This window comes from Nannospalax galili, unplaced genomic scaffold, assembly GCF_000622305.1.
Source record: "Nannospalax galili isolate Female #2095 unplaced genomic scaffold, S.galili_v1.0 scaffold332, whole genome shotgun sequence".
NCBI classification, from domain to species: domain Eukaryota; kingdom Metazoa; phylum Chordata; class Mammalia; order Rodentia; family Spalacidae; genus Nannospalax; species Nannospalax galili.
In genome coordinates, this window is record NW_008333794.1 from 3201485 (window position 1) to 3228622 (window position 27138).

Here is a 27138-nt window from a genome sequence, read left to right on the forward strand (position 1 = left end):
CCCATTGTCAATAACAGAGCAATAATGCAGCAAGTCTAGGGGGCGTAGTTGTTTTGTCTGACTTTTGTATCTTGGGTTTTCAGATATGTGTAGAGTAAGGGGCTGAGGGCTGGCAGGATGGGAAGCAGTTCCATGTCTCCTTGGCCAGCACTGTGTCAAGGCCAATGGTGGCTGAGGCCCAGCCTCGGGACGAGGGAGGACCTGGTGCCAGGGCTAAGTCAGATGGGGAGCTCTGCTCCGTGGAAGGTGAGCCCACCAGGCTGTGGGGGCAGGATTGGAAATAGCAGTGCCCTGGGCTGGTCTGAGGCTGGTGCCCAGTGGGCCCGTGTGCCTGGTGTATGGGAGGCAGCTGCCTAGGCGTCTACACAACTGTGCTGATGCCACTGGGCTTGACCTTGCTGCTGGTGGGGGGTGGGGGGGCCGGGGGCTGCCCATGATGGTGTGCTGCATGCCCCGAATGGCTGGGGTGGGCTGTGGACAGTGGTGGGTGGCCATGAGCATGGGCACCATATGGGGGATGCCCACCATGTGGGCCGTGGTGGTACTGGTGGGTGTGCTGCAGGTATGGGGTGTTGCTGGGTGTGGTTGTGAGCGAGGGATGGGTTCTGCTGCACATGGCAGTACTGCCCGTGGTGCCCATGCACCTGTGGTGGGACCTCTGAGGGCCCAGGGTGGTGGGCATGAGGGGGTGCTGGCGGAGGGGCTGAGGGTGGGTGGGACTGGGGAGGGGGCTTCCCTCTCCTGCTCCCAAACAAGGAGCCCAGGAGGGAGGAGGAGTTGGACATGGGCTGGGAGGGGCGAGATGGACACTCTCGTGTTGATGTTGCTCTCCGGCGCATGTGAGGACTGCTAATGATGGAGCCCTAAAAAGGAAATTCATAGAAACCAAAATTAAAAGATCTCAAAGCATGCAGGTCAGACCAAGCTTTCCAAAATCAAAAGTCACCCACTGACTGCTGGACCCTCAGCTCCCCACGCTGGCCAGAGGGTTTGAAGGAGGTGGGCTTCTCATGATACACCTGCTGTGCAGAGCAGCGGGGGGCTGCCATGATGGAGGTGGGGTATGGGGCGGTCTCCTTTTTGCACAACAGCACAAGCATGGCTTCTGCTCTTGCTGTGCTGATGTGAGCTGAGGTCTCAGACCACATGACTAGGTAGGGTAATGTGAACTAAAAGTGAGGCTAAAGAGAGGTGGTGAGTGGAAAAGGAACCCAGTTCCTGCAAAGTTGCACCCTAAGCTCTCCTGGAACCTCTGCCCATGCAGGGGTTCAGAGGTGTCTGGGAAGCTGGTGACAGCCAGGTGGGACCCAGCAACCTTGACCTTAGGGGCATGGCCTAGGCCTTTCCCTGAAGCTACCTGTTGCAAACCAAAGAACAGAAAAAGGTCTGCCAGCTGAGTCAAGGTATGGGCAGCAGGGAGCGATGGGATGGATGAGATCTCATGAAATCCACACTGATTCCTCCTTTCTCTCAGAAGCTCCTCCCGTGAACTAGCTAAGCAATTCCATGGTGTCCTGACCCCAGACACACAGCCAGTGAAATTTCAGGAAGGAAGCAATGGATGGCGGAGCACAGGGGCAGGCGAGTGGGGCCAACACATCCAACAACAAGAGCTGAGGGTAAGTGAGGGATGGGTGGCGCTGGCGCCCGGGGCGAGACCTGAAAGCCAAGACATTCACCATGCTCAGGGATCCCAGGAAATGGGGTTAAATGGAAATGAAAATACAAAATCCACACACCTCCCTCCCACCCCCACCATTGGGTTGGAGCAAGTTGGTGAGAGGCATGGATGCTTCTAGGTAGAGAAGCTGCATGCAGGGCGAAGGCAGGCAGGGGCAGGGGGGTCAAATCTGTGTCTCTGCAGGAAGGGGAAGGAAGAGCAAAAGAAAAAAGAAAAAAAAAGACGACAGATATAAACCAAGGACGGGGTGACAGAGGACAGCCAGCTAGACGGAGGCGCTTCCTACTTACTTCCACATTGCTCTCTAGCGATCCCGCACTGCTGCGACGCCCTCGCTTCCCTGCCCAGAACATGCAATACCAGAGGTTAGACACGCACACCAGGCCCAGCACCACTGCCGCCTGCCACTGCCACCGCCCAGAGCTGGGGCCAGCCCACCTGCCTGCCAGTGCCAGGTAGCGGGTAAGGAGGTGCTTGGCGGGGAGGTCGGCAGCAGTGCAGTAAGGAGTTTTAAAAACAATGGCGTGAGTGCTCAATGAAGGGAGAAAATGTTTTTAAAAGCAGTTCCAGCTTCAATACGTTTATCTTGGGCTGTGGTCTTTGGGGAGGGCCTCTGAGGTGGGGATGTGTGTACCATCACCTCAAACTCCTGCCTGCTCACCTGACTCAGTGCAGCCAGCCTCAGCTGAGGGACAGGAGGGGGGCTGTTTGTGCAGCTTCTGCAATAGCACAGTGCCCCTGCCCCAGGAGGATTCATATACACATATATATGTACATATATATATGCATATTCACATGCATTCTCACATATATATATATCCCCCCTTGCCTTCTGGAGCAGAGTAGGAGGTCAAGAGGAAAGTGAGCCTGGGGGCCCCTTGTCCTCTGGTACCTTTGGGGCAATAGTTTGGTTTGTGCAGTGCCCTGACTCACAGGTCTACCTCCCCCACCTAAAATGATACAAAGCATTAAGTCCAGGACACAGCACACAGTAGGTACTCAGTGTGTGCTGGGTATACCAAAGGAAGGTTAGTCCTTTCTATTGGCTCTGGGTACCTGGGGGCCACTCATGCTTTCACAGTCCCTTTGGACAGATGCATCTCCTTGGCTTCCTGTATGATTCCCAGATCTCAGGGAGCAAGAATGGTATGATTCTTGCAAGATGGAAGTGTGGTGCTCCCTGCTAGACTTTCCAGAAGCTTTTGTGGGTACAGAACTAGCAGAGTCAAGCACCATGCTGTACTTGACTTTCACAACGGTCTCTGTCCATGTCAGAGGGAGGCAGAGGCTAAGGTGGGGCATGGACTGCCTCCACTCACAAGGAGCCTCGCGGAGCCCTGAAAAATGCTGCTGTGTGTCTCAGGTGTCCATGGCCTAGCATTGGGGGGAGGGGGTGAATGCTGCTGCTCCTCAGAGAAGACTGGCCTACACAGAAGGATCAGGTGGAGACAGTGTATGGCTCCTTCAGTCTTGCTATGTGAGGACGGGTGTCAACCATCATGCAGATGTGGAGGAAGTTCAGTCCTTTTCTGCCTGCTGCTCCCAAGCCTCAGATCCATGGGGGACTCTGGGTCAGCAGAAGTCCATAGCACCAGGTGGGACAGGAATGTTTCTACCAGTAGCTTGAGACATCCCAGGGAGTATGAAGAAAGGAGGCTGCCAATGCATCCCTGTCTGCAGGTGCAAAAGGGGCTGCTCAATGGTGTCCATGGTCATGGTAAAGGTAGACTCTGGGCTGTGAAGTGACATACTCAGTACTGCTTAGGCTCTTGCCCCCAGTTTTCCCATCTGTGAGATGGATACTTCCTGTCTCCAAACTGCCCTCCTGAGTGGCCATGGTAGGACAATGTGGTACCGTGTGGGCATTCTCTCTCTTCTTGGTAGTCTTTTTCAAACTGCTCAGGCCTCCCCCAGGCCTCAGACTTCCTGGAAAAGGCTAGGCAGCCTGCATGTATCCTGCAGCCTGAACGGGAGCTGATGAGGCTGTATTTTTGCCCAGGGGGGATTGAGAGTGACGTTGAGTTTCTTGAGCTTCATCTTTTTTAACTTCACTGCTGCACCCCACAAGTTCACACAAGCATTTGGGCCAATGGAAGAGCAAGTCATACTGGTGACAGGCCCACCCCACATTCTCCATGGTTCATCTGGAGGGCTCCAGTGTGGTTCTTATAGCCTTGGCTGCATTTCAGAGGCAGGACAGGCTCTCTTCTCTGCACTGTGGCCCTCACACTTCACTCACTGACCACAGTTAGTTCTTAATTCTTCACACGCACTGACTTGTTATTGCAGCTGGAGAAACTGAGGCCAGGGCCTGCCTGCTCAAGAATGGCTGAGAGTAAAGACATGGGCTCCAGCCAGGTGACTCCAGATTCTGTGCTTGACATAGTGCAGTAGGAGGCCCTGTAGCTGTCTACCTGCCACCAGCTCTGCCAAATGGACTGCTCTGGTATAGGCTATGGGGTCCCTGTGACCTCAGGGATGTCATCTCTGTGGGAACTTCATACTGGGCAGTTCAGTCAGAGAGGGCCAGTCTGGGCACAGCACTACTGTAGTGCCCGATGTGACAGGCTCCGAGCCTGGTTCCCTTCCCTTTCCCTCCAGGAGGCGTCTACAGATAGGCTTCCTTGTGGATCACCCTAGGTTCCTGCTGGGCTCAGATCTTGTCCATGGTAGGTATCTCCTGTATGGATGGGCCACTGCAGAGCGGAGGCAGCTGCTCTCAGGGTACCCTGTCCTGAAGTACTGAGACAGGCCTGCCTCTTTATGATACCTCACTGGCTGTCACTAGTGGCTTAGCTCAGTGGTGACCGTGGAGAGTGAGGAGGACTCAGTTGCCTTCTGGGAGCTGGAAGTTCAGCTCAGAAATCCTGCCTTCCCTAGACATCCTGCCACCATCTTCTAAGGTAAGCTGCTGCCTCTGTTGGCCACCATCTGTACATCACACTTGGCCTTGGTCTGGACTCAGATGCCTGGCATCCCCCTCTGAGTTTTTTTGCCTTGAGGCTTCTACCCCTAGAATCCTTGACTTGGGGCCTAGAGAGTAACCAATAACAATTCAGAGAGCAGCTGCACGGAGGAGCTCCACCCTAATAGAGACACGGCCAGGTGGGCAGCTTCATGTGATCCCTGAGCCTGTTGCCCTAGACCTAAGTCACAGCAGGACCACTGCACAGACTCAAACCACCCCAGGGCCCGAGCAGTCCAGTGACATGGGCTGGGTTGAACAAGGCCAGTGGGAAGCCAGTGGTTCTCAACCAGGGGTGATTTGACACCTGGCATTTCAGTAGAGGCAACATGTGTCACAAGCAGGCAGGTGCTGCTAGCCTCCAGTGGCCAAGCCCAGGTACAGCCCAACAGCAGGCAGTTATTTGGTCCAGAGTGTCCACAGGGCCCAGGTTGAGAAGCCGTGGCTTAAACCCTCATGCTGGCAGTGAGTTTCAGATTCTCACTGTGGGAAAACAAAAATAACAAAAGCAAAGGAAACTCAAAAAGAAAAAAAAAATTCTGAGAAATGAGAAAGCGGCATGAGGCAGAACTGTGGAAGGATTGGGGGTGGGGGTGGGACGGTGTGCTAGGCAGGCTCTGAGGGCCCCACCTCGCACAGGCTGGGCAGGCACAGGAGCCCGGGTATCTCTTGGGTGACAGTTCCCTGCCCCCGCTGCTCCATGGATGCTGACTGACTAGACACTCCTGGTGGCTAAGGGGCTGCTTCTCTGACAGCACCACCCTTCACTTCAAGGCTGGAATGTGGCCACTGGCAGTCGCTCCCTGAAGCTCATGGTACCCTCCACCTCTGGGAAATTCAAGAGGCTTGAGGGCTGCTTGCTGGGTAAATGGCTGGCAGCAAATTAAACAAACAGAAACACCATGGACAGTGACAGGCTGCCAGTTTTCCTGACATCCTGCTGTGCTGATGGCCTTTGGGCTGGGGTTCTCAGGAAAGGGGCCCTACAAGGAAGCAAGAGCAGGACAGTGGCAAAAGGGGTTCCCAGACAGCTCAGAGGGCTTCGCTCAATTTCATTCATCAGCATAGAGCACACAGCAGCAGAGAGCATGTGAGACACACCCACGTCGGCCTGGCGTGCTTAGCCTTAGAGCAATTGGCACAAAGTAGAGCAATAAAGAAACCCTGGGAGAAAAAAGGGAAATGGCGGAGCCATTCCCAGCTGTCTCCCACAGACTGCCTTTTTTCTCTTTGAGACCAGACACTCCTGTGCTCCTCTGTCTTCCCAGGGCGCTCGTGATACCCAAAAGCATTGTGTCCATGCCTGAGCAACTCTTTTCGGCACCATACCTGCCTAAACTGCCTGTGGAGGCCCAGCCTCAGTCCTGCATGCACAGGTACTTCTCAGCCCTGCTCTTACCCGCTTCTGAGAGGTCACGCAGGGAGCTGCTAAGGGCGCTGCGCTTGAGGCCCTCGCCACTGGCATAGCTGTCATCCAAGCAGGCCCTGCTCAGTGTTCCGTTGCCTGACTCCTTTTTGAGACTGGAGCACTGTGACATGCTGGGTCGCACAACACCCTTCTGCTTCTCGAGCTCAGCTGCAATGGATCAAGAAGGCTGGTGAGGGGCAGTGGCCACTGTCCTGGGCCCAAGCTCCAGCAATAGGGAGGGTGTGATGGCACCGTGGACAAAAATGGGCAGGGCCTGGAGGCCAGGCTGCTTGTGATAACAAAGACTGACACTTTCTAGGCTCTGAAGGGACAGAGAGGCCAAAGCTGGATTAGATCTGAGGGAGGAGAGGATCAGCCAGGCCCTTCTGCAGAGGAAGGCAGAGGCAGGAATGCCACATGCTTGCATTAAGACCTAGAGCCAAGGGACACTGTGAACCTAGTTTACTAGGCTGGAATTAGTTCAGTTCCACAGTGATCAGGAACAAGGTTCTGGCCAAGGCAAGTAGTACTATGCGCTGAGGAGTAGGAGGGATCCCTGAGTGCCTCTGCCCAAGACATAGGCTGCCCTGGCACATGGTTGTGGGGAGACAAAGACCTGGCTGTCTCATCTCTTGACCCCAGGGAATCCTGCCATCACCTACCTCTCACCATTGTCATTGCCATGACACAGGGACAGCTACCTGGCCCCAAGCTCTGAGTACTTATGTGCCATGTGGCACTTCCCTCTCTCCTGCTCAGGACCTGGGGCCTGACATTCTATGGGCATCTGCTTCCCGTCTCCTGCTTGGGACTTACACTCTATCCGGTGCTTTTCCATCTCCTGCACTTCAGCTACAGACTCCCGCAGGTCATCAGTGAACTTCTTCCGGTCCTGAGGATTGGGAGCGTTGAAGTTTATTAGCACTTTGATGTCTGCTCCAGGGACAGCAGATGTCAGCCGGATGCCATTAGGGTAGTCTACGTGGAAGAGCAGAGAACAAGGATTGGGTGGGTCTGGATAGGCTTCTGAAGCAGCCTTCTCTCCATCCTGGGCTGTTTCCACATAGTAACAGAGAGTCTGGACAGGCTTCTGAAGCAGCCTTCTCTCCATCCTGGGCTGCTTCCACACAGTAACAGAGAGTGAGGCCTCATGCTGCCCCACCCTGAAGGTCATGGAGCGGGTTCAAGCCAAAGCCCTTGGCCACTGCCAGGTGCCAAGTCCTGAGAGACAGTGGCATCCTCAGCTTGGTGGGGTGTCTTACCCTGTGTCCCCAGGGAACTCTGAATGGCCTCCATCCCCAGCTTCCTTGGGGTATATCATGGCACCCCACAACCACAGCTTCTGCCTAGACTTCTGATCTTGGAGATACCTGGCTGAGCATCTCAGGTTCATGTTTCTGGTTTGGCATCCAAACCCTAGTGTACCTCTGCTCAGCAGATGGGATGAGTGCCGCCCCTCACCCCCCATCTCCCAGGCACGTGGAATCGGGTATTGAGCAGCACCAAGCTGAAGTCCAAGGCAACTAAGTCTGATATGAACATTTATATATGGGCTCAGCAGTTTTCCTAAAATTGTTCAAACAATGGGTGGCTCTTGTGCCCAGCTGGCATCTGGAATGGAGGGCATGTCCACAGCAATTGTGGGCTGGTTTTACTTTAGGGCCCGCTAGGACCCTGTCTGACCCTAGAAGGCTGAGTTCATCATCCTTCAGAGACTATGCTGAGCTGACACAAATACCACCAGCACCATAAGACATAGCTTTAGGGGAACAGGGCAGGAAATGGGGAGATGGCTAAGGGCAGGCATCTTTGGCTCAAGGCCATGTGAGAAGGGGTAGAGGGAAGCATACATGGCTGCCCCTCAATTTAACTGCCAAATAGGAGGGCTGAGAGCCTTAAATGCAGGCTGCTATTGGGCTATGGTTCTGATGGCTGCTGTAGCTCCCTGGCAGGTTTTGAACCTGCAGATTTATGGAAGACTAATCAGAGGACGGTATCAGCTTGTTTCGAGAAGAGGAAGGGTCCTCACTGCTAGAGACACCATCCCTTCCAGCCACCCCACACTAGGCAGAGCAACTGTTCCATTCCCATCCTACAACTGACTCTAAGCTCAGGGACCCCTGACAGAAGGGTTGAGGAGATAAAACAGCAGGACGGGGAGGCGGAGCCAGATTCCAAGCAATGGTGGGTCCACAGGTGTGAGCGGAGCTCTCAGTTGGACCACATTCACTGAGCTGTGTGGGGAGTCAGTCTGGGAGCTGCCTGTAGGGCAGGCAGTGTAATCGCCACGTTGTAGGCCAAAGTTTTAGGAACAGAGCCCCAGAGCATCCAGTGAGCTCTCAGCTTCTGCAACTACTTGGCCTTCCTCTGAGGCCACATCTGCATGCCACTATACTTGTCACTTAATGTTTCTCTAGGGCATGGCATCAAATATACCTATGCCTGACTGTTAAAATTCTAATCCCCGAAAAGAAGCAGGACATGAGCCTTGGGCAATGCCACTCCATTTTCCCAGCCTCCCCTGAGAGGGAAGGGGTTATGTATCCAGGAGGGAGGAAGAAGGGTACGCTCAGGCTGATGCCACACACTCATGGGTTCCAGCAACTCACACTGGTTCTCGAAGAGCAGGACCTGCATGCCGTATAGGGAAAAGGACTGCCGGAAGCTGTATGTCACCGAGTTCTTCTTCTTCTGGAAGATCTTGGTGACCTAGGGCAGTAGAGACAGAGCTGAGCTGCAGTCTGTGGGGAGATAGAACCCTGTTGCCCACCAAGGGTTGGAGGTATGACCCCTCACAGGAGGCGGCAGCCTGGCCTATCACTGTGTGATCCCCATGTGCCTTCTTCCTGTTGGTAGAGGTGTACATGCCTGGGGCCTGGCACCCTGGAGGACAGGGATAGTGAGCTAGGCAGTGCTGACCTCAGAGGCCATGCCTTACTCAGGGGCCATGGGAATGACCCCTAAGGGTAGGAAGCTGGGGAGCCCCGCACCTGCCCAATATGTATGAAGGGCTCTCTGGACGACCAAATGAGGATGCTGAGGCTCAGATCTGGGATGACCTGTTGAAGCTCAAAGGCCTAACAAAGGGTTTGAACCTTCCTCTCTAAGTTCCAGAGTCAGAAGGGAGCTGCATCTGGGGACAGGAATCTCAGGACAAGCTTCTTCACCACAGGCACTGTTATCTACACTGGCTGACATCTGCAATAGCATCCAATCCCTTTGGGGATCCTTCTGGTGGGCAGGCCTCTCCTCCCAGCTTGGGGGCATGGCCTGATGAGTAGGGTAGACCATCCTGCCCTGCCATATAGCAGCGATGGACTGAGGTTGGCATGTGCAGGCTGGGGACTGATCCTCTATTAGAAGTCTTAGGCAGAAAGTTCTACATGACAGCACAGTGGGGCCTGCACTGTTCAGGTTCAGAGTTCTGTAACATTGGGGTGCTCTAGAATCAGTCCCTTGGGCCAAGGAAGGCTTCTGTTTGTGAATATCATGAGTTGGAGTCTCTCCCTTTAACCAAAAGACTCTGGGCCTATCCCCCTGCTCAGGTTCTGGCACAAGGAAACTCCAGGTCCCCAATGCTCCCTTGTCCCCATGCCACATACCACCAGGAGGTCGTTGAACAGGAAGATCTCTCGCTGATGCAGCCCTAGCTTCTGGGGTTTATTGGGGTCTGGAACCTCAAAAAGCCGGCAGTAGCAGACTAGCCGCCGATGGGGTAGAGAAAGCACCTGTGCAGAGAGAGACGCCCAATCATGGTCATCAGGGCCTCAGGCAGCACTGGTCTCACCTTGTCCCCAGGAGCACTAAGATTTCTGACCTCTGAAAGACTATTGGTAGCATCCACATCTGCTGTGCCTTCCTTTCTATTTGTTTGGCTGGGAACAAGACTCCCCCTAAAAGTGTCCCTCACACATCAGCTCATCTGTTCTTGCAGAAAACTTTCTCTAGATGAGGAAATGGAGGCATACAGAGGTTGAATGGCTGGTCCTCATTCCTCAAACCGGAACACTGCAGAAGCTGTCTCTTATTTGAGTCCCCAGGAACCCCCATCTGTCAGTACCCTATCCAAATGGTACCAGTGGTTCTGATGCCTGGAGGAACCCCACTCTGTGGGGCTGGTCTAGGCCTCACCCTATGCTCTGCACCCCTGCTGCTGGACATACCCTACTGATTCACAGTAGTACCCCACAACCTTACCATAGCCAAAGTATCACCCTAAAGCTAAACTGCAAGCCAATATCCCAGAGCAGAGGGCATAAGCCGTCAGTGAGGCCCAGCCCTGCTCTGGGAGTCCTGGCTCCTGAAGAACACAGACAGGTTAGCAGAGACAGAATCCTCAGGGGTTAATGTGCTTGCAGGAAATCAAATGGCTGCTGGCTGCTTGGTGGAGGCTGTGAAAAGTAAAGTAATGGATAGTGCAGACAGTCTGACAAACTCAGGGAATCCAGTATGAGGTGAGAGGGGACATGTGGACTACAAGGGGCCAGGGAAGTGTTAGGAGGCTGGGATATTAGCATCTTCCCTAGGGGAATCTGGGATGGGGGGTTGCATTGAGAGGGCTAAGAGTCTGCCAGGCATGTACCTATGTGTGCACTATAGGGCACATGGGTAGCCACAGACAGGGAACTGGGAAGGCAGAAGTACAGGAGTGTGAGGGACTGTAACAGAGGCTAGAACAGAGCAAGCAGCTCATGGGGAGGAGTGGGAGAGGCAAGGAAGGCCCTTAGTGGCCATACAAAGGTCTTCTCAGGCACAGTGTCTGGGTCTGGGATCAACAGGATCCCCACAAGAGAGATCAAGAGCCTATCTACTTGGGCTTACCAACGCTGCCCTCCCTTTGTGACTGAGGTCTCAGGACCCTAGAAATGAACTTGAACTCTAAAGGAGCCTGGGGCATAGCAAAGGGACTGTAGATAGACATTAAAGAAAAAGTAGAGGAATACTCACACAACCAAGCCCGTGATGCAAGGATCCAATCTACAGGAAAACAATACACAAAAAGTAAATTGACCTTCCTGGGTTGAGTGAGCCCAAAGGTAGGCTGTGCCTCCTCTTCGGTCACCAGGGTACCCAGGAATACTGCCAAGGAGAGGCTCTGGCTTTTTGTGGGCTCTTGAAGGGGTTGAGGCATCTCCAAGCCAGTTTTGGGTAGGGACAGACCACATGACACTGTGGCCCATCAGTTACCACAGGCCTCGTGGTCTCATGGCAGGCTGTTGGAATTCCCAAACACTTAGAGGAGTCACCTGGAAAAGCCCCAGGCCAGAAGAGGCCCTTCCAGTGGCAGCAGAACCAGCAGAGCTGACCAAGGGTCACAGTGAGAAGTAGGACAGGTCTGCCACATACCGGCTTCTTGCCCACGATGAGCTTCTCCACCTTCTGCACCTGGGACACATGGTCCTCGTTGGTCTTCAATTCCCGCTTCCGGATCCGCTCATAGATCCCAATCAGCATCTCTCGGGGAATGTCCTCGCCATCATCCACACCTGGTCAGCGGACAGTGGTTAGACCTGAGAGTGGCTAGGGCTTGGGTAATGGTGGCTCCATTCAGTCCCAGGTCCCCAGGTAGACCCCTGGATTCATTGCTTCTAACATGAATCAGCAGAATAAACCTTTTCTGGGTCTTCAACAGAGGCACAGCTGTTCCAGGCCGCCAGCTACCGGCTTCCACTGAGTCCTCTCATCAGGACTAGCAGGTGACAGAACAGACTGTGTCATCTCCTAGGCCATGTTCACAGGCCTTTGTGAGCTCTGTCTTGCAAACAGGGCATAGCCCTGTGACACAGACACCACAGGTTGAGGCTAGGGTATACACAGGCTATGCAAGTTGAGGTTTGGGTTCAAGCTATAACAGACCAGGAGCCAAGCCCTAGTTGTATTCCCTTCTAGCTCATAACCATGGGCAAGTGACCCAGTCCCCTGGGCTTGGTGTCTTCCTTTGCATAACAGGTCACCAAGTACACTGGTGATGTTACGGGCTTGTCATGGAGAAGTGAAGGAGGCACATAGCATGACTACACAGCATCTGGCACAAAAGAAGAACACAGTATCCACAACTGTGGCCATCACTGCTGTTCCCATCCTATGGCAGAGGCTGGGGGCCAGACTAGATCTGAGGTCACTCTAACCACAAGCACATGAACCATCTTTTCCCCTTCAGTGAGAAAGTGTGAGGAGAAGATAACTCAGCCCTCAGGGGAAAGAGCAGGATCTTGCAAGGATTGAATGGACTGTGGGAACTCTGGCCTTCCATAGGCCACAGGGGCAAGGCTGAGGCAGCTCTACCCCTGCATGGGCCACAGGCCACACCTGCCAGAATGATCACTTCTAACCCTCTCCTGTCCGCTGAGTGCATGTGGAGGTTGCCTCATGGGAAATGAGACACACACAAGCACTACTTCCCACTCAAAGACTGTGACCCAAGTTCCCACCACCACCCGACACTGCCTGCTCAGACTTCTTATTGTACACCCCCTAAGAACAATTAGGAGGGCACAGAGGTGTCATGTGGATAAGTGCAGGAAAAGACATGGCACACTGGTGATCTGAGCAAGAGGCTGCAGCAGGGGTATCAGGAACCAAGTCTAAGACCAGGGAAGAGGCATGGCCTGAGTGAAGTGGTAGGGCACACCATAAAACTTCAAACATAGCCAGGTGTGGTGGCACACACCTTTGATCCCAGAACTTGGGAGGCAGATCTCTGAGTCCAAGACCAGCCTGGTCTACATACTGAGTTCCAGGCCAGCTGGGGCTACAAGAAGACCCTGTCTCAAAAAGATCAATCAATCAATCAATCAATCAATCAATCAATCAATCTCAATCAATCAATCAATCAATCAATCAATCCTGGGGCTACAAGAAGACCCTGTCTCAAAAAGATCAATCAATCAGTCAGTCAGTCAGTCAATCAATCAATCAATCAATCAATCAATCAATCAATCAATCAATAACAGACTATGGGCTGGTGAGACAGCTTATCAGGTAAAGGTGCCTGATGCTCTGCCTGATGACCTAAGTTCAATCTCTAGGACCTACATGGTAGAAGGAAACAACTCCAAAAAAGTTGTCCTCTGACCATCACACATGCTGTGGCAGCCTGGGTCCAAATGGAGCTTAATGGCCTCATTTCCTTCACACTGGGAATGGGGTTTCCTACCACTACCTATCCACCTACATACCCCCCCCACACACACATATAAAATACAATAATTTGCCAGGCGTGGTGGCACACACCTTTAATCCCAGCACTTGGGAGGCAGAGGCAGGTGGATCTCTGTGAGTTCAGGGCCAGCCTGGTCTACATAGTGGGTTCTATACAGGGAAACCCTGTCTCAAAAAAAAAACCAAAAAAAAAAAAAAAAAGCAATAATTTTTTTAAAGACTGTTTTTAGAGCAGTTTAGGCTCAAGGAAAATATAGCAGAAGACAGAGAGGTCCCTGGAGTCTCCAACATCCAACCTCCCTGGCAGTATCAAAGCACGCATTCTAAAGGCCATGAACTATAACCAAGGGCTTACATGACTCAGTTTTCGTGCTGGCATCCCATAGACTGGGACAAGCATACAAAAACACCCTTAGAGTGTGACATGAATAGTGTCACTGCCCTGAAAATCCTAGTGCTCCCTTACTCCCTAAAGCCCTGGTCAGCATGGAGCTGCCCACCTCCCTGATCTTTCTCAGCCTTCCCACTGGCTGCTTTCTCTCAGCCACGAGAGACATATCACCTACCATCCAGAGCTGTTTTCTTCTCTGTGCTGACCAGTAGCCCGTCGTGTGGACACCTCCTACATCCACCCCTCTATCTGTCCACGGGCACTGTGGCTCCTGCTACTATCTGCTGGTTATAAACAAACATGCTCTATGCTTCCTGGAGGGACCAAGTGTTCAGCACTTTTCAAAGAAGTAGGATGGCTGCATTCTTGGTTTTTCAGAGACAATGACCATTTGATAAATGGAAAAACATGAAAGTTTTAACTAAAGGGAAAGGCTCTTAGTGAGGCTCTAAGGTGCTGAGCAAGTCTCTTTCACCACATTTGAACTTCCAGGACCTCCCTGCTCCTGGGGCCACTGGGCAAATTGAGGCCAACTGTGAGAGTGGGGGTGTCATCTCTCTGAAAGGAACAAGCTGGATGGGCTCAGAAGGCCACATGGCTTGGGAAGAACTGGTTCCTGCCCTGCTTCTGCCAATCACCTATCATGACCCTGGGCCTACTTCTTCCTCCTCTAAGTCTTGGTACCCCTCTGAAGCACAAGGAAGACCAAAGGCACCCAGGTTCCTGATTGGAAGCCAGGTGGCTGGGCAGATGGAGAAGTTTTCTCCCAGGGACTGGAATGCTCAACCCTGCCCATTACAATAGTACCCTCACTCCAAGACCACTGGGACCATGGTATATGTGTGTGGAAGAGAGAATTTCAAACCCTAAAGATATAAACCCCTGAAAGCAGCTGACCTTAAACACCCGACTCAGTGGCCCTGTCCCCTCTGGAGCCCATTCTTCCTCCAGGCCAATCAGTTCTGGTTTCCCCATCAAGGGCCACATGGGATTCTATGGCCACAGAATCAGCATGGTCTACAAAGAGAGGCTGGGGAGGAAGCTAGAGTCTGCAAAGGCAGCTGCTAGCCTCCTAGCTCCTGCCTTACTCCCTCGGCCTTTGGAGGGCATCCCCTTGCATTCCTGCCTCCCACCTCTCTCCTGATGGTATAATTCTCTAGGAATCACATTCTCAAACATCTTTAGTCAACACCCAGTTGAAGGCTTCATGCAGTGAGGACTCAGGCCCTGGCCCACTCAGCACCTTTCCCTCCTCCCACAGGACCGGTGAGGCCATTTGGTGCCTGGAGCAGAGCTGGGGTGTTCCTAACCTTCCTGCTACAGTGGGCCTGCCAGCAGGGGGCGAGTGAGGATAGCATAAAGGCCCACAGGAACTGGAGAGCACTGCCCAGGGATGTCTGCCAACTCAGAGGAACAGGCGACAGAGCCATAGTTGGTACAAATGAAGATAAGATGCCTAGAAGACTGCTAAGCCACTTAATAAGCTGACCAAGTGAGCCTGGTACAGACCAGTTCTGCTGCTCTATGTAACACATGAACCTCACCTGCAGCCAAAGGAAGCACTGGTTCAGTTGGAGTGCAACGGCCCCACTGGGGGTGGATTTCCTACCACCAGTTCCTCGAGCAAATGTCAGGCTGACCGCGATAGCAAAGGGGACTCCCTTTCAAAATGTATCCATTAGGTAAAATACTGCAGAAGGCAGGTCTCTTCTCCCCTGGTGAAAGCAGACACTGCCTCCCCTTTAGTGAGGAGCATGCGAATCCAGGCAGCATTCCACTCTGTTGAGCATGTGCAGAGCTGGGCTCCCTAAAGGCCTCTCTGCCAGGACAGGCTCGCACCCAGCTCTCAGGTACATATGTATACTCTCAGTAGCTCTCGGTCCGTAGGGGTCACCCACCCTACATATCCTGAGCTGCCAGCCCCAGGGTCAGCTCACCTCGGAGGTTCTTGACGAAGTCCTCCAGCTTCATCTTACGCTCAGGTTTGACATTGGGGCTGTACATGTCTGTGTTGAGCAAGATGATGGCGAAAGCCAGGATGAAGATGGTGTCTGGGTTCCGGAACTGTCGTACCACCCCAGGGTTGCAGACACAGTACCGCTGGCTGGGAGGACAAGGAGCTGGTCAGGGCTGTAAGAGGCTCACCTGAGCCTTGTACCTGAGCTATCTGTTAAAAGTCAGCCCTGACCTTTGGCTCTGCTGTGGTCCCTCCCATACATCCTAATAGGACAGGTAGCTTCCCAAAAGCATCTGGCCTGCCCAGCTCCTTGGGAGCCAGGGGCTATCCTGGGATAGCATTTACCCACAGGATGGACAGACACAAGAGGAATACTTCAAGGTTATGCCCTTATCCCCCTGCTTGGAGTAGGGACATCACAGTGGGTATGAGGTAGGACATCTGGGACCACGGGAAGGAACCCAGCTTCCCCTGAGCCTCAGCACCCACCTGAGAGCTTAGCCTACAGCAGCCAACCCAACACTCTGAGAGCTCAGCCTACAGCAACCAACCTAACACTCTGTTCACTTGCCCTGTCTCACTGGTTGCCATGGCCATCCTGCCCCAACAGCCATCCCACCCCCAAAGCCCCTCCACAGGTAGCCTCATGGAGGAGCAGGGATAGAGCAGGAGATAGAGCTTGCACAGGGCCCCTCTGTGCCAGAACTGGCTGGCACCCAGATCTCAGGCACATATATGTCCTCTCAGTAAGTCTTGGCCCCCACCCCAGGCTCAGCTGAGTGCTGCTCCCTACAGAAAGCCATCTGGAGTTGTCCGCCTTCTGTGTCCTCACTCATTCTGGCCCCACCTCTGGGGTGGATAGGCAGCTGACAGGAGTCTTCTAGAGTCTAGCACAGAGGTCCTCACATAGCAGGTCTACAAGCAGGAATGACTTTGGCCACACTGTTGTGGCAGGTGCTAGGCTAAGGGTCTCTGAATCCCAAGTCATTTAATTTCTCCACCCCTTGAGGTGCCATTGCCACCCCCCAATCCCCACAGGTGGGGAAATGAGGCACAGAGAAGTTAAGCTGGGAAGTGGTAGAGTTGGTGAGCAGACCAGATCACATGGCTATATGGCTTGTGTGATGAGTAATCAGGAGACACTGACAGCCCTGGGAATGCACAGACCAATGACTGGACTGGAAAGCTAATGAGCTTTGGACGGTGCTCAGAATGCCAGCAGTGGAGCTCTTAACCGCTCACCTTCAGTTTCCACATCTGAAAAATCAGAGTAAGGTCTGTCCTCCCCAGACCATAACTGCAAGAATCAAGGGCCCAGCTCTGCACCTAGGACACTGGTAGCCACTTGTACAGATGCCTGCCTTGCTGCGCTAAAGTGGACGAAGGCCTTGGCACAGCCCTAAGGGGCATATGCTTCTATTGACATGGTGCACCCCACCTCACCCTGCACAGGGCCTGACCTGAAGGCCTCAATGAGCCGTTCCACTTTCTGAGCCTCCCCCTGGACTCGGATGTGTGCCTGGAACTTCCGGAGGGCTTCGTCCAGCTCCATGGCAGAGAAGTCCATCTCGTCCACCACACAGCTGGAACAGAGATGGATGGCTTATGAGAGGAGCCAGGCCCTCCCACTCCTGACACCCCTAACCCAGTTCTGTTGGGGTGATGGGACATAGGCCTCAAGAGCCAAGGCCTCCTGAGCCCAGGACAGGATGCCTCTAGGAAGCCAGTAAACAACACTGCAGACCCTGTCCCTAAGATCCCCAGGCTTCTGGGGCATCTAGAGACTGAGCTGTAGGAGAGACATGTTCTAAGCAAGTGTGCCTCTCTCTACAGAGGGACTGAGCTGTTTAACAGATGCCCCACGAGAGCCTTCTGTGTTCTGCAGAAGGAAGAGAGAACCCTCAGGAGCCAGAGTGGGATGTGTGCCCAGGCAGCAGTCTTGCTGTCATGTGGCAGGAATATGGTGGACAGGGTTGGTAGGGGCCTCTCAGGGGCTACCCTAGTGTTAGGGAGCATGGAAGGAGAGGAGGTAGACATGCTTTCCAGTCCCTCTGTGGTGAGCCCTGAGTAGAGAAGTGGAGCCTGGAGGGCATTTCCCAGGATGGCTTGGCACCCACTTCACTGCTGAAGCAGCTAGAGCCACAAAGCTAGAGTGAACTGCAGAGGCGCTATCACCCCAGGGCCCCGTCTCCACTCCCTGGGGCCCAGAGAAGGGAGCAGGTGGGCAGAATCTGGGCAATCCAGCAGCTGCCCTCTAAGAAGCCTGGGAGATGGGCTTGGGGCCTGGCTACTTCCTGTGGCCAGTGCTATTTTCTGATGGGAGAACAATGTGAGGATTTCCTGTGACCAGAAACCCCCATGAAGTGGGGGGCGGGGTAGTGCGGGGCCTGCAGCACATCTGCAGGATATGCTTTCCCTACATGGTGCTCTGTACCCCAGTTAATGAGGGGAGAGTCAAGAAGCATGAGGACCCATCAGAGAGGCCCACTGCATGCCCTTGGCTGAGAAGTGACAACCAGCTGGAATCTGCTGTGCCAGCCTCTGCCAAAGCCTTGGTCCCTTGGCCAGTGGCATGCCTAGGCATGTTTATGTCCACGTGTGTAAACAAACACAGGAGTACATGCATGCGTGTGTGGGTCCACATGTGCACCCAGCCCTGGTCCCTCTGCCTCCGTGTCTTGTATGAAACAGGGTGCAGCGCTGAACACCAACCACCTCCTAGGGATGGCAAGGGCAAGAGTCCTCACTAAGCTGCCTGAGACCACACTCCAGGTACCCACTGCAGAGCACCCAAGCTGTGAGTTTGCCTCATCTCTGCCCCCTGCTACTGCTGTCTAGCTGAGCACACAGCAGGGACAGCTAGATGAGACCTCCCCATGTTGATTTCTACACTAGGCTCAGTATCTCAGTAGTCTTGCCAGTTGTAGAATCTCTCAATCACAGGTCTGGGGACAATCCCTGGTCCCCAGCAGGGACAGCAAGCAGGCCATCTGCACTGAGCACTCCACCTACCCCTATCCTATGAGTGTTTGGGTAGGAGACATGAGCTCTGCCCTATGCAGGTGGCAGATAGGTAGAGGGACTGTCTCCTCTTTTGCTAGGAGAGACGACAGAGAACAGGGTTGTGGAAGGGGCTGGGAGCCAGTTCTCTATAAGGTTTCCAGTAGTCTAGTGTCACACTCTCTAGCTCTTAGGGCTGCTGGAGTGTGACTGATGCATTAGGTAGGGTCATGGGTCAGGCACCGGCAGATGGACAGCCATCAGGCCAAGAGGGTCACACAGATAAGTCACTTAAAGGTTGGGATGGTTTAGTGCTGGGTTGGACCAACTGCACTGTGGCAACAAGGCCCTGGGGAATGGTGGAGGGACTGTGGAGGAGCGGGGTGGAATCTGCATGAGACATAGCTGGCCATGTGTGCCTGGAGGGTGTGGATATGTAAAATAGCATGGGGTGTCAGGCAGGGGAGATAAGGGGCAGACTCAGTACTGTCAGCTCTCTACATACCTGGGTTCCCCAACCTCATTTTCAACCAACTGTGGATCCAAAATAATTGGAAAAAAACTTTGTCCATGGTGAACACATGCAGACAAGCTTCTGCCATTGTTCTTAAACAGTATGGTACATAACTGTGTGCAGAGCATCGGCGTCACACTGGAGATGACTGGGAACCCAGAGATCCTAAAGCCTGCAGGAGGATGTGCATGGGTTCATTGTAAACACTGGGTATTTTAGAAAGGGGCATAAACATCTCAGGATTTTGGTATCTGTAGGGGGTTCTAGAATGTATCCATGGGGCAACGAGAGACAACTGTGTATGTCCCAGCAAATGGCAAGCCTGACACTCCACACGAGTGAACATGGGTGACATGGCATGTGAGGGACTCTGTAGCTGAAGGTCTATTGTGCATGTGTGGAATGGGCCCCAACTCCCCAGGACTTACTCGAGCACGTCGCGGTTGAACTGCTTCTGTCGGTTGCCCAGGAACTCACCAATCATCTGGCGGCTGAGGCCCTTGCGCTGCAGCAGGAAGTGGGCCACCCCCACTGGTGTGTCAGGCACAAAGCCACGCTCAATGAGGTACTGGACGCCCTTCTCAGGCTTCCTGGGAGAAACGGACAAGAAGCTGCTCAGCAGAGACTGCTGGACTCCAGGGGGTGTCTTGTAACAGGTGTTCCACCTCCTTACACTCTGCTCACCAATGCCAGCCCCTGGCCCTCTTCTGTGTGACATGGGTGAGGACCTAAGAGTTCAAGGTGACATCCAGTCTTGTCTGGTTCCAAGTCCAAAGTATGGAAAGAGCTAAGAATCTTTACTCAACTGCCCAGAGTCCATGCCAAGAAAGGAGCAGGGAGGTTCTGTAGGTGCTGGAGACACAACTCCTAGCCCTGTTTACAGGTCTCTTGGATATGTGAACTGCCCACACAATGTCACCTTCCCTATCCCCACTCCTCAGCATGGAAGCTGTCTACAGGTAACACGTAAGGATCCTAATACCTATACTTACTGTGTCCTGTCCCCAGGGAAGCCCCACCAATTTACTGAGCACTGCTCTTGTAGCTTAGCTTGTGTCAGCCTGTGCCCCCCTCCCCCAACTGCATGGCCTACCCAGGCATAATGAGAGCCTAGCCAGTGATGGGGTAAGAAGCACCTCAGCCTCCTGCTGAGGGTAAGGGAGACACAAACTCAGCAGGACCATCCAGGCCCTGCAAAGATGCACCTACCCAGCACCATGATACCAAGTATACCTGCTGTAGAAGTGGAGTCACAGAGGCCACAGCACTGGCCCTGCCAGGGAGGTGGGAACCCTGGGAAGGTGACTGCGAGCGATGGTTCTATGGGGCCAGTGTTCCCCGACCCCCCAGGGCCTAGTCACACTAGCTAGGTTTTTCTGGAGTCCAGAACACATACAGAGCCAGGCCCAGCAGAGCCAGAACTGAACACCTGGCTGAGGCAGGGGTAGAGAGTGGAGGGGTGTCCCTTGATCCAAATGGGCCCTTTCCTACTCTGGACCTTGAACTTCCTACCTATCTTTGTGGAGGTCTGCACCCTCAGCTTGTCTGGCAGGGAGGTCCTGGTTCCACAGGATGATGAAAGAATTTCAAAATGGCATATAGGTAACTTTTGGTGGGCATGCTTTCTGCTCTGGGGAGTTTATCAGACCTCTCTGAGTTGTGTGGAGCTCCTAGCACCAGGCTGGGCCATTGAATCAAACTGGCTCCCTTTTCCCCTGTTCCGACTGAAAGCTGCTAGGCTGTGAGACACCCTCTAGAGTCTGTGCCGGCCTCTGTGCCTGTTAAATGGGTGACTGGACACATTCCCTTGACCCAGTGGACAGAAGTCTATTCTTTTGTCCCCTGGGTGGGAGATAGAAGCAAAGATTAGTGTCTATCTCCCGTCTGACAGCAGTGACCTGCAGATGCTGTGTCTGTGAGCACATTTAGTACCAGGTCCTGGCACAGCTGGTAATGGAGCAGCCCAGGGTGACCTGGTCTGTCCCCTACTCCCATGGGCACTCTGTCCCTTGCTTTGGGAACACTCTTACTCCTTCTTTGCCACACTCCTATAATCACACACAGTCCTGTGATGTTTGGGATGTTAGAGTGTCTAGGGCAGGCTCCTCTGTCCAGGGAGGCAGGGAAAGTCCCACAACAGGGTAAGAGGTTGTGGTGTGTCCTTGAGGACAAAGGCTTGTCAGGGATAAGGTGTCAGGCGTAGAGCCTGCTGTAGACACAGGCTGTTGGTCAGGGGTCTAAGGGAGGGCAGGCCCTTATGTGTAGTACAGGGTCTTTTCTGAGCACGGCCCAGTGGTACTCTCTGAGTTGAGGCCTGGAAGGAGGCTACAGGACTGAGAACCACAGGCTGTCTTAGGTTGGTTGGTAGTAGGGACTGGAGAAGGGGAGAGGAAGGCAGTTGTGCAGACAGCAAGATGAGTGGACCCAGAGACCCAAGTGAACAGGACACTGAAGGGCCAGTTCTGTGTTCTAGAAGCTTCTCTTAGCTATTCTGAAGAGACTAGAACCTAGGCCCCACGGCAGCCAAGCTAGGAGCCCACCAGCATCCAACCATTGCACAGTGGAGGAGCTAGGAGGGGGCCAGCTTGGGACCCAATGTGATGTGAGGGTAAGGGCTACATCAGCTGATGGATGTGTGAGTATGCTTGTATGGGAGTGTGTGCATGGGTGCGTGAGCATGTGAGAGTATTTGTGGGGGAGCATGTGTGTGTGAGCGTGTGTATATATGTGTGAACATGTATGTGAATGTGTATGCATGTGAACATGTGTGTGTGTGTGTGTGAGCATGTGTATGTGGGCATGTGTGTGTATGTATATATGTGCATCTCTCTATTTGTGTCTGTTGGTGGCAGACACAGGAAAGACAGTCACGAATTCTAGACTGCTAGAGTTTATGACCCGAGCCCAGGGTAGAAGGGACGCACTTTACCTGGATGTTATAGGAGAGGAAACCACTGAGGAGAGGGTAGAGGAGCAGGGACCAGGAGTTGGCCAAGCCATTGGGAGGAAAAGGCTGAGATGAGGGCCAGCTCCAGGACCTGACAGCAGCCTCTGAGATGCTTCCTACAGGAGTAAGCACCATACACTGCCTTCATGGACATGAGTGCTGTGCAGTTCCTGCTGTGGGTGATTCTGCTGGTCCTTCCCCCACTGAGTGGGGTGATTCCTGCCTTGTGTGTATGAGGTGGCAGACCAGGGGCAGCCTCTCCATCCACAGTTCCCTTATAGAGCTCAGTCTGTTGCTAAAGGGACATATACCCCCACAGGTTCTCCAAAGCTTATTACCCATTACTGGTAGCACTCCCAAGATGGCTGTGAGGTCACCTATGGCTACTTGCCACAGGCCAATCAAGTCTCTACCCTCCAAAACCATGTTTTCTCATTAGAATGTAAGGCAGGGAGGGCAACTATGGAGACAGATGAACAGCAAGTTTGGACTTATGTCTTACTTCTACTTACTAGCTGGGGGCCCCAGGGCAAGTTACTTAACCTCTCTGAGCCTTTGTATCCTAGCCTTGATATAGTCACTGACAAGCATGAAGGGAGTTAATATGTAGGAAGCAGGAAGCAGGAAGTTCCCGCTAAGCCATCAGGAACTGTGCAAACTACAGGGTGGAACAGGCCAGGCCTGAGCAAGACCAATCAGAATACCACAGCCACCTGGACAAGGTGTGTGCTTCAGCTACATGGGCAGGAGGGGAGGCTTCCTGAGGAAGTGGTGCTGCATGCATAGTCAGGAGGGTCCCTGGTGGAGGAACGTGACCAGTAAGACAAAGTACCAGGACTTTAAATACTCCCATTGTCTCAGGAAGCCCCTGAGCCTCCCTGTGCTCCCCACCCCAGTGCCCAGATGAAAATCAGCTCTGTCCAGTCAAAGAGGCTATAAGTACCTAGCATCAGAAAGGTACTGGCTTCTACCATCTATGCCCTACCCATCTCTGCAACTGCCCTCAGAGGTCCCTCTGAAACACTTTGCAAGTGGTCGGCAGTAAGCCTGCCCACAGCTCCACCCTGCTGTCTTCTTCCATGTCTGCCTTTCCTACCTCCTAAGTCTTTTCCTGACACCTGATGCTGATTAAGACTCAATGTGACTGGAAGCCCAGACAGTAGCGGTCACTTCGCTCCACATGTCTCTCACTGTCATTCAACTACAAGCTCTCAGAGACAACAGGGAGCTCAGGGAGGTTCTGGGTGACAAGTACTGTGAAATGACCTTAAGGAGCACCTTGTGGCAGGACTGCAACGCTGAATGCTCACCTTCTGTCTCAGCAGGCTGGCAGAGGGCCAAGAAGGGCTTCGAAGGCATCTTCAGTGGTGGTGGCCACTGGAGAAGGGGAAGTAGCCAACAGCACTGCCCTACTCAGTTCCATCAGGCTATGGATTTCCTACCCCACCTCTAAGCTCTGTTCAGTGACCCAGTAGTTCACTTCACTCCCAGCTCTAGTCAGCAGAGCTTCACTTCCTGCTAGACACAGGAAGTAGCTCAGAGAGACAGTGGGGAGCCAAGGGGAACCTGTTAGGGTCTCATGATCCCACTTCCCATTGGGGCTGCCCTAAGGCTACCATGCTTGGAAACTGCTGGTGCCCTGGACAGAGCTGCTGTTAGGAAGGACACCCAGATAGAGTGGGAAGTCAAGCTTCTGTCTAAGTAAGACAGTGTGATGGGCTCCTGCCCCCAGTGAGAGAGAAGGCCCTGATCAACACCACAAAGATCACCCAGTATCTCTGTTGTCAGAGTGCAGGGCCAAAGAAGAGCTCATTAAGGTTAGCATTCAGAGGATGACACATGCCTAGAAGAGCCTTCCAACTGGCCACCCAGGCTTGTTCCCTCTAAGTCCCGAGTCGTGGCTACCTTCCATCTGCCTGCACCTTTCCAGAGTCACAGCTCCTGCTCCTTCCACCTACTAGGTCCAGCTCTGATTTTCACACAACCTTCTGATCCTGGGGTCCCAAGTACAACACACTGCTGGGGTCTTCCTCCTACTCATCCTACAGGTGGTAGAAGAATCCCTCTCCCAAAGTGGCCTGCTGGGCCACACCACAGACTGCCATCCTCTCTGGGGACTGAGCACAGCCAGCCAGACCCAGAGTAAGGCTAAGGACTCCCCCACCACAGGGTGATCACTGGTCAAGGGCCCTGGGTCAAAATGGCCCCTGTCTAGGATGATGGGACCTCAATGCACAAGACCCAGATTATAGTGCTGAGACCCTGGTGAACTGTGGACTCTGCAAGGTATGGCAGGTACACAGTGAGTACTGCTGTGGTCTCCCTCTCCTGCCTGGCCTCTCTGAGTCCTGGCTCCTTCCATATCCCGTTCCTAAGACCACTGAACATTTTATGAGAGTAGATGGGAAGCATTAGCATAGGGCCTGCCATTTACACAGGCTGCAGGGGGTGCCTCTCATCCCTGTTTCTATCAATGACAACAAACACATCTAGCATAAGACATGGAACAGGCAGATAAGGAGCCCAGCTCAATAGTGCTGCCTGAGAGGTGGGACCAGCTCCAGAGCCCTGGGAGACCTGCTTCCTTTGGAGTGGAGGCGAGAGGAAGAGTGCTGAAGGTAGATCAGCAGTGACCAGAAGCCTCCCTGTGAGGCTCTGCCTCATTCCTGCATTGACTCTAGTAGGCAGGATGGCCCCGGTACTGGCAGGCAGCAGACTGGGGAGAAGGAAGGGATGGAGTGGGCTCAGAGGCCCTGTGAACAGCTTTTAGCCCAAGCAGGAGGTGTGACATACTCAGACCACATGGTCACTGAGCTTCCGCTTCCCTGCTTCTTACACTCTTCTGGGAGACCCCATTCAATCATGAGGCGCCTCAAGAGTTAAAAACACTTCTAGAGGTGTATCTGTGACAAGGTCACCTGGGCCCATGCCAGACAATAAGGGCTGGGGACAGAAAAGCAGTGAGGGCACAGTATCCAGGGCAGGACATGCTGGGTGAGACATCAATACTCTCTATGGGCAAGGAGGTGACAGGCTCAGACTATGCTCACCCCTCATGCCCACACTGAGGTGGTCCATTACCAGGCTGCAGGGGCTTCCACAAGTGGTAGGAGGTGGAGTCAGGCTCCTCTAAAGCAGTCACTCCTACTATGGGTGGTAAGATGTGTGCAGATGCTGATGGTTGACAAAAGCCCAGTCAAATCACCTGATAGCTGTATGACCTTGGGCAGGTGGCCCTGTGAGAGCCTCAGGTCTCCCTATGAAGCCATAGGGCAAGTCCTAGGGAACAGTCAGTGTCACTTTGTCATACAGGCCTGCTGGCACAGCTATTCCCCATATCACACCACCTGTGTACTTGGAGAGCCCAGGGTCCTGGAGGTCTGATAGCAAAGGCCAAGCTAAGCCTGATAGCAGACACCCATAGTATCTCCTGGGATGGCAGCTGCAGATCAGGCCTCGGCCCTTTAGTCTTGAATCCTGTCGAGGTACTGGGGACAGGAACCCACACCTATTTTTTTAGATGTGCTTGGTAAGGCAGAGACGTAGAGATGTAACCTGGGTCTGATCAGTAGCTGGGTTGGTCCCTTCTGCTTGGGGTTCCTGGATTCCTGCCCTCTCCTAGTGCTATTAGCCAGATGTGCAGCTAGGGCCTAGTCTGAGCATCCTAGAGCCTGGGATGGAGGAGACCTGAGGATAGCTAGAGGAGGCATGTCCTCCTCCAGGAGACATTTACTACCTCCCTCACTTTCTTAGCTCTGCTACCTTGGTTTCCTCTGTTGGCTCTCCAACTCTGGGTATACCCCACAACCCTCCCTAAACTCATGAACGCTCTGTGGACAGTGGGGCCTAGGTGTCCTGGAGGAGATCCAGTAGAGGTGCAGGCCTGAAGAGATAGCCATGGTGGGAGGAGATCAGAGACTCCAGGGAGGCCCCAGGAAGTGGTGGAGGGCCTGGAACAAGCAGAGTGCAGGGCCTGGAAGGGAAGGCAGAGTGGAATGAAGGATGGGTCTTCTGGACAGGGATGTGGCATGGCACTGGAGCAGCTGAGGGTCAGTAGAGCCCTGGTTCTCGACTCCAGGGCCCTGGGGCAAAGCAGCCATCCTGGGCTTCCAGGGCTCTGGATCCTAACTCTAGCTCCTCCACAGGGCTCTGGGGTTCTGTGAACTCAGCTTTGAGCCACCAGCCAGTTCTGGACCCCAGAATTCTTCCCTACATCTGTGGAAGAGATTTGGAAACTGAGCCAAAGGCTCTAAGACTAGGCAAAGAGGTTCTAGTTTAAGTGACATAGTTGTGACATGGCTTCCCTGATTCTCTAATGTTCCCTGACCTGGCATCATGATCTCACTTAAGGAGTAAAGAGGCTGGACACCAGCCAGGACCTCGGGGTCTATTCCACACAGAACCCCACTGGCTCCTGCCAATGGCTGCCAGCTGCATTTCTCAGAACCAGACTGCTGCAGTCTGCTCCTCTGGTTCTAGACTGCCATTCTTAACAGTACCCTACAGTGGCAGGCTTGTTTCAGAGCTGTGTACCCATTGTGGTCCCTGATAACCACATGTGGCCAGTGCCCCCTGGAAGTCAAGTTCATTTTCATTAATTTTAATTGATGCATGCCCTTAGGTTGGGCCTTCCAGTCCTGTCTCTGGCAGGATAAAGAGGTCAAGTCTTGGCTCCAAATACACCTGGGACCTGGAGGTAGCGCCAGTGTTCACTGAGGGGTCTCAATAAGCTGATTCTGAAGTTCATGAAAAATAGCTGCCCATGAAGAGCATGAACAGCAGAGAGGCGCTTGTCCTAACAAGATGCTATGTAAGGGGTGGGGGACACAACCCGAGTTCAATCCCTAGAACCAGGCATGGTAGCACATGCTTGCAATCCAATGCTGGGTGGTGCAAACAGATAGGCAGTAGATCTCTGGAGCTTATTGGTCAGCCAGTCCAGCCTACTAGGCAAGCTCCAGGTCAGTGAGAGGCAGATTTCAAAAGAACAAAGTGACAGTGCCTGAAGAATGATGCCTGAGGCTGTTTTCTGATCTCCACAAGCACACAGAGAGATGTGCCTGCTCTTTTTTTCTTTCTTTCTTTCTTTCTTTCTTTCTTTCTTTCTTTCTTTC

General features: G+C 53.4%; 1 protein-coding gene across 1 annotated transcript in view; it reads right to left on the minus strand.

The window, feature by feature from the left end:
- Positions 1 to 27138, minus strand: part of Iqsec1 (IQ motif and Sec7 domain 1) — an 80537-nt gene continuing 53399 nt past the window's right edge. Inside the window, 12 exon segments of the mRNA XM_029561340.1 lie at positions 1 to 566; positions 568 to 863; positions 1972 to 2021; positions 6046 to 6222; positions 6871 to 7032; positions 8664 to 8763; positions 9657 to 9782; positions 11002 to 11031; positions 11401 to 11540; positions 15544 to 15710; positions 17024 to 17146; positions 19506 to 19667. Of these exon segments, the coding sequence (XP_029417200.1) occupies positions 362 to 566; positions 568 to 863; positions 1972 to 2021; positions 6046 to 6222; positions 6871 to 7032; positions 8664 to 8763; positions 9657 to 9782; positions 11002 to 11031; positions 11401 to 11540; positions 15544 to 15710; positions 17024 to 17146; positions 19506 to 19667 (1738 nt within the window). The 3' untranslated portion in view covers positions 1 to 361.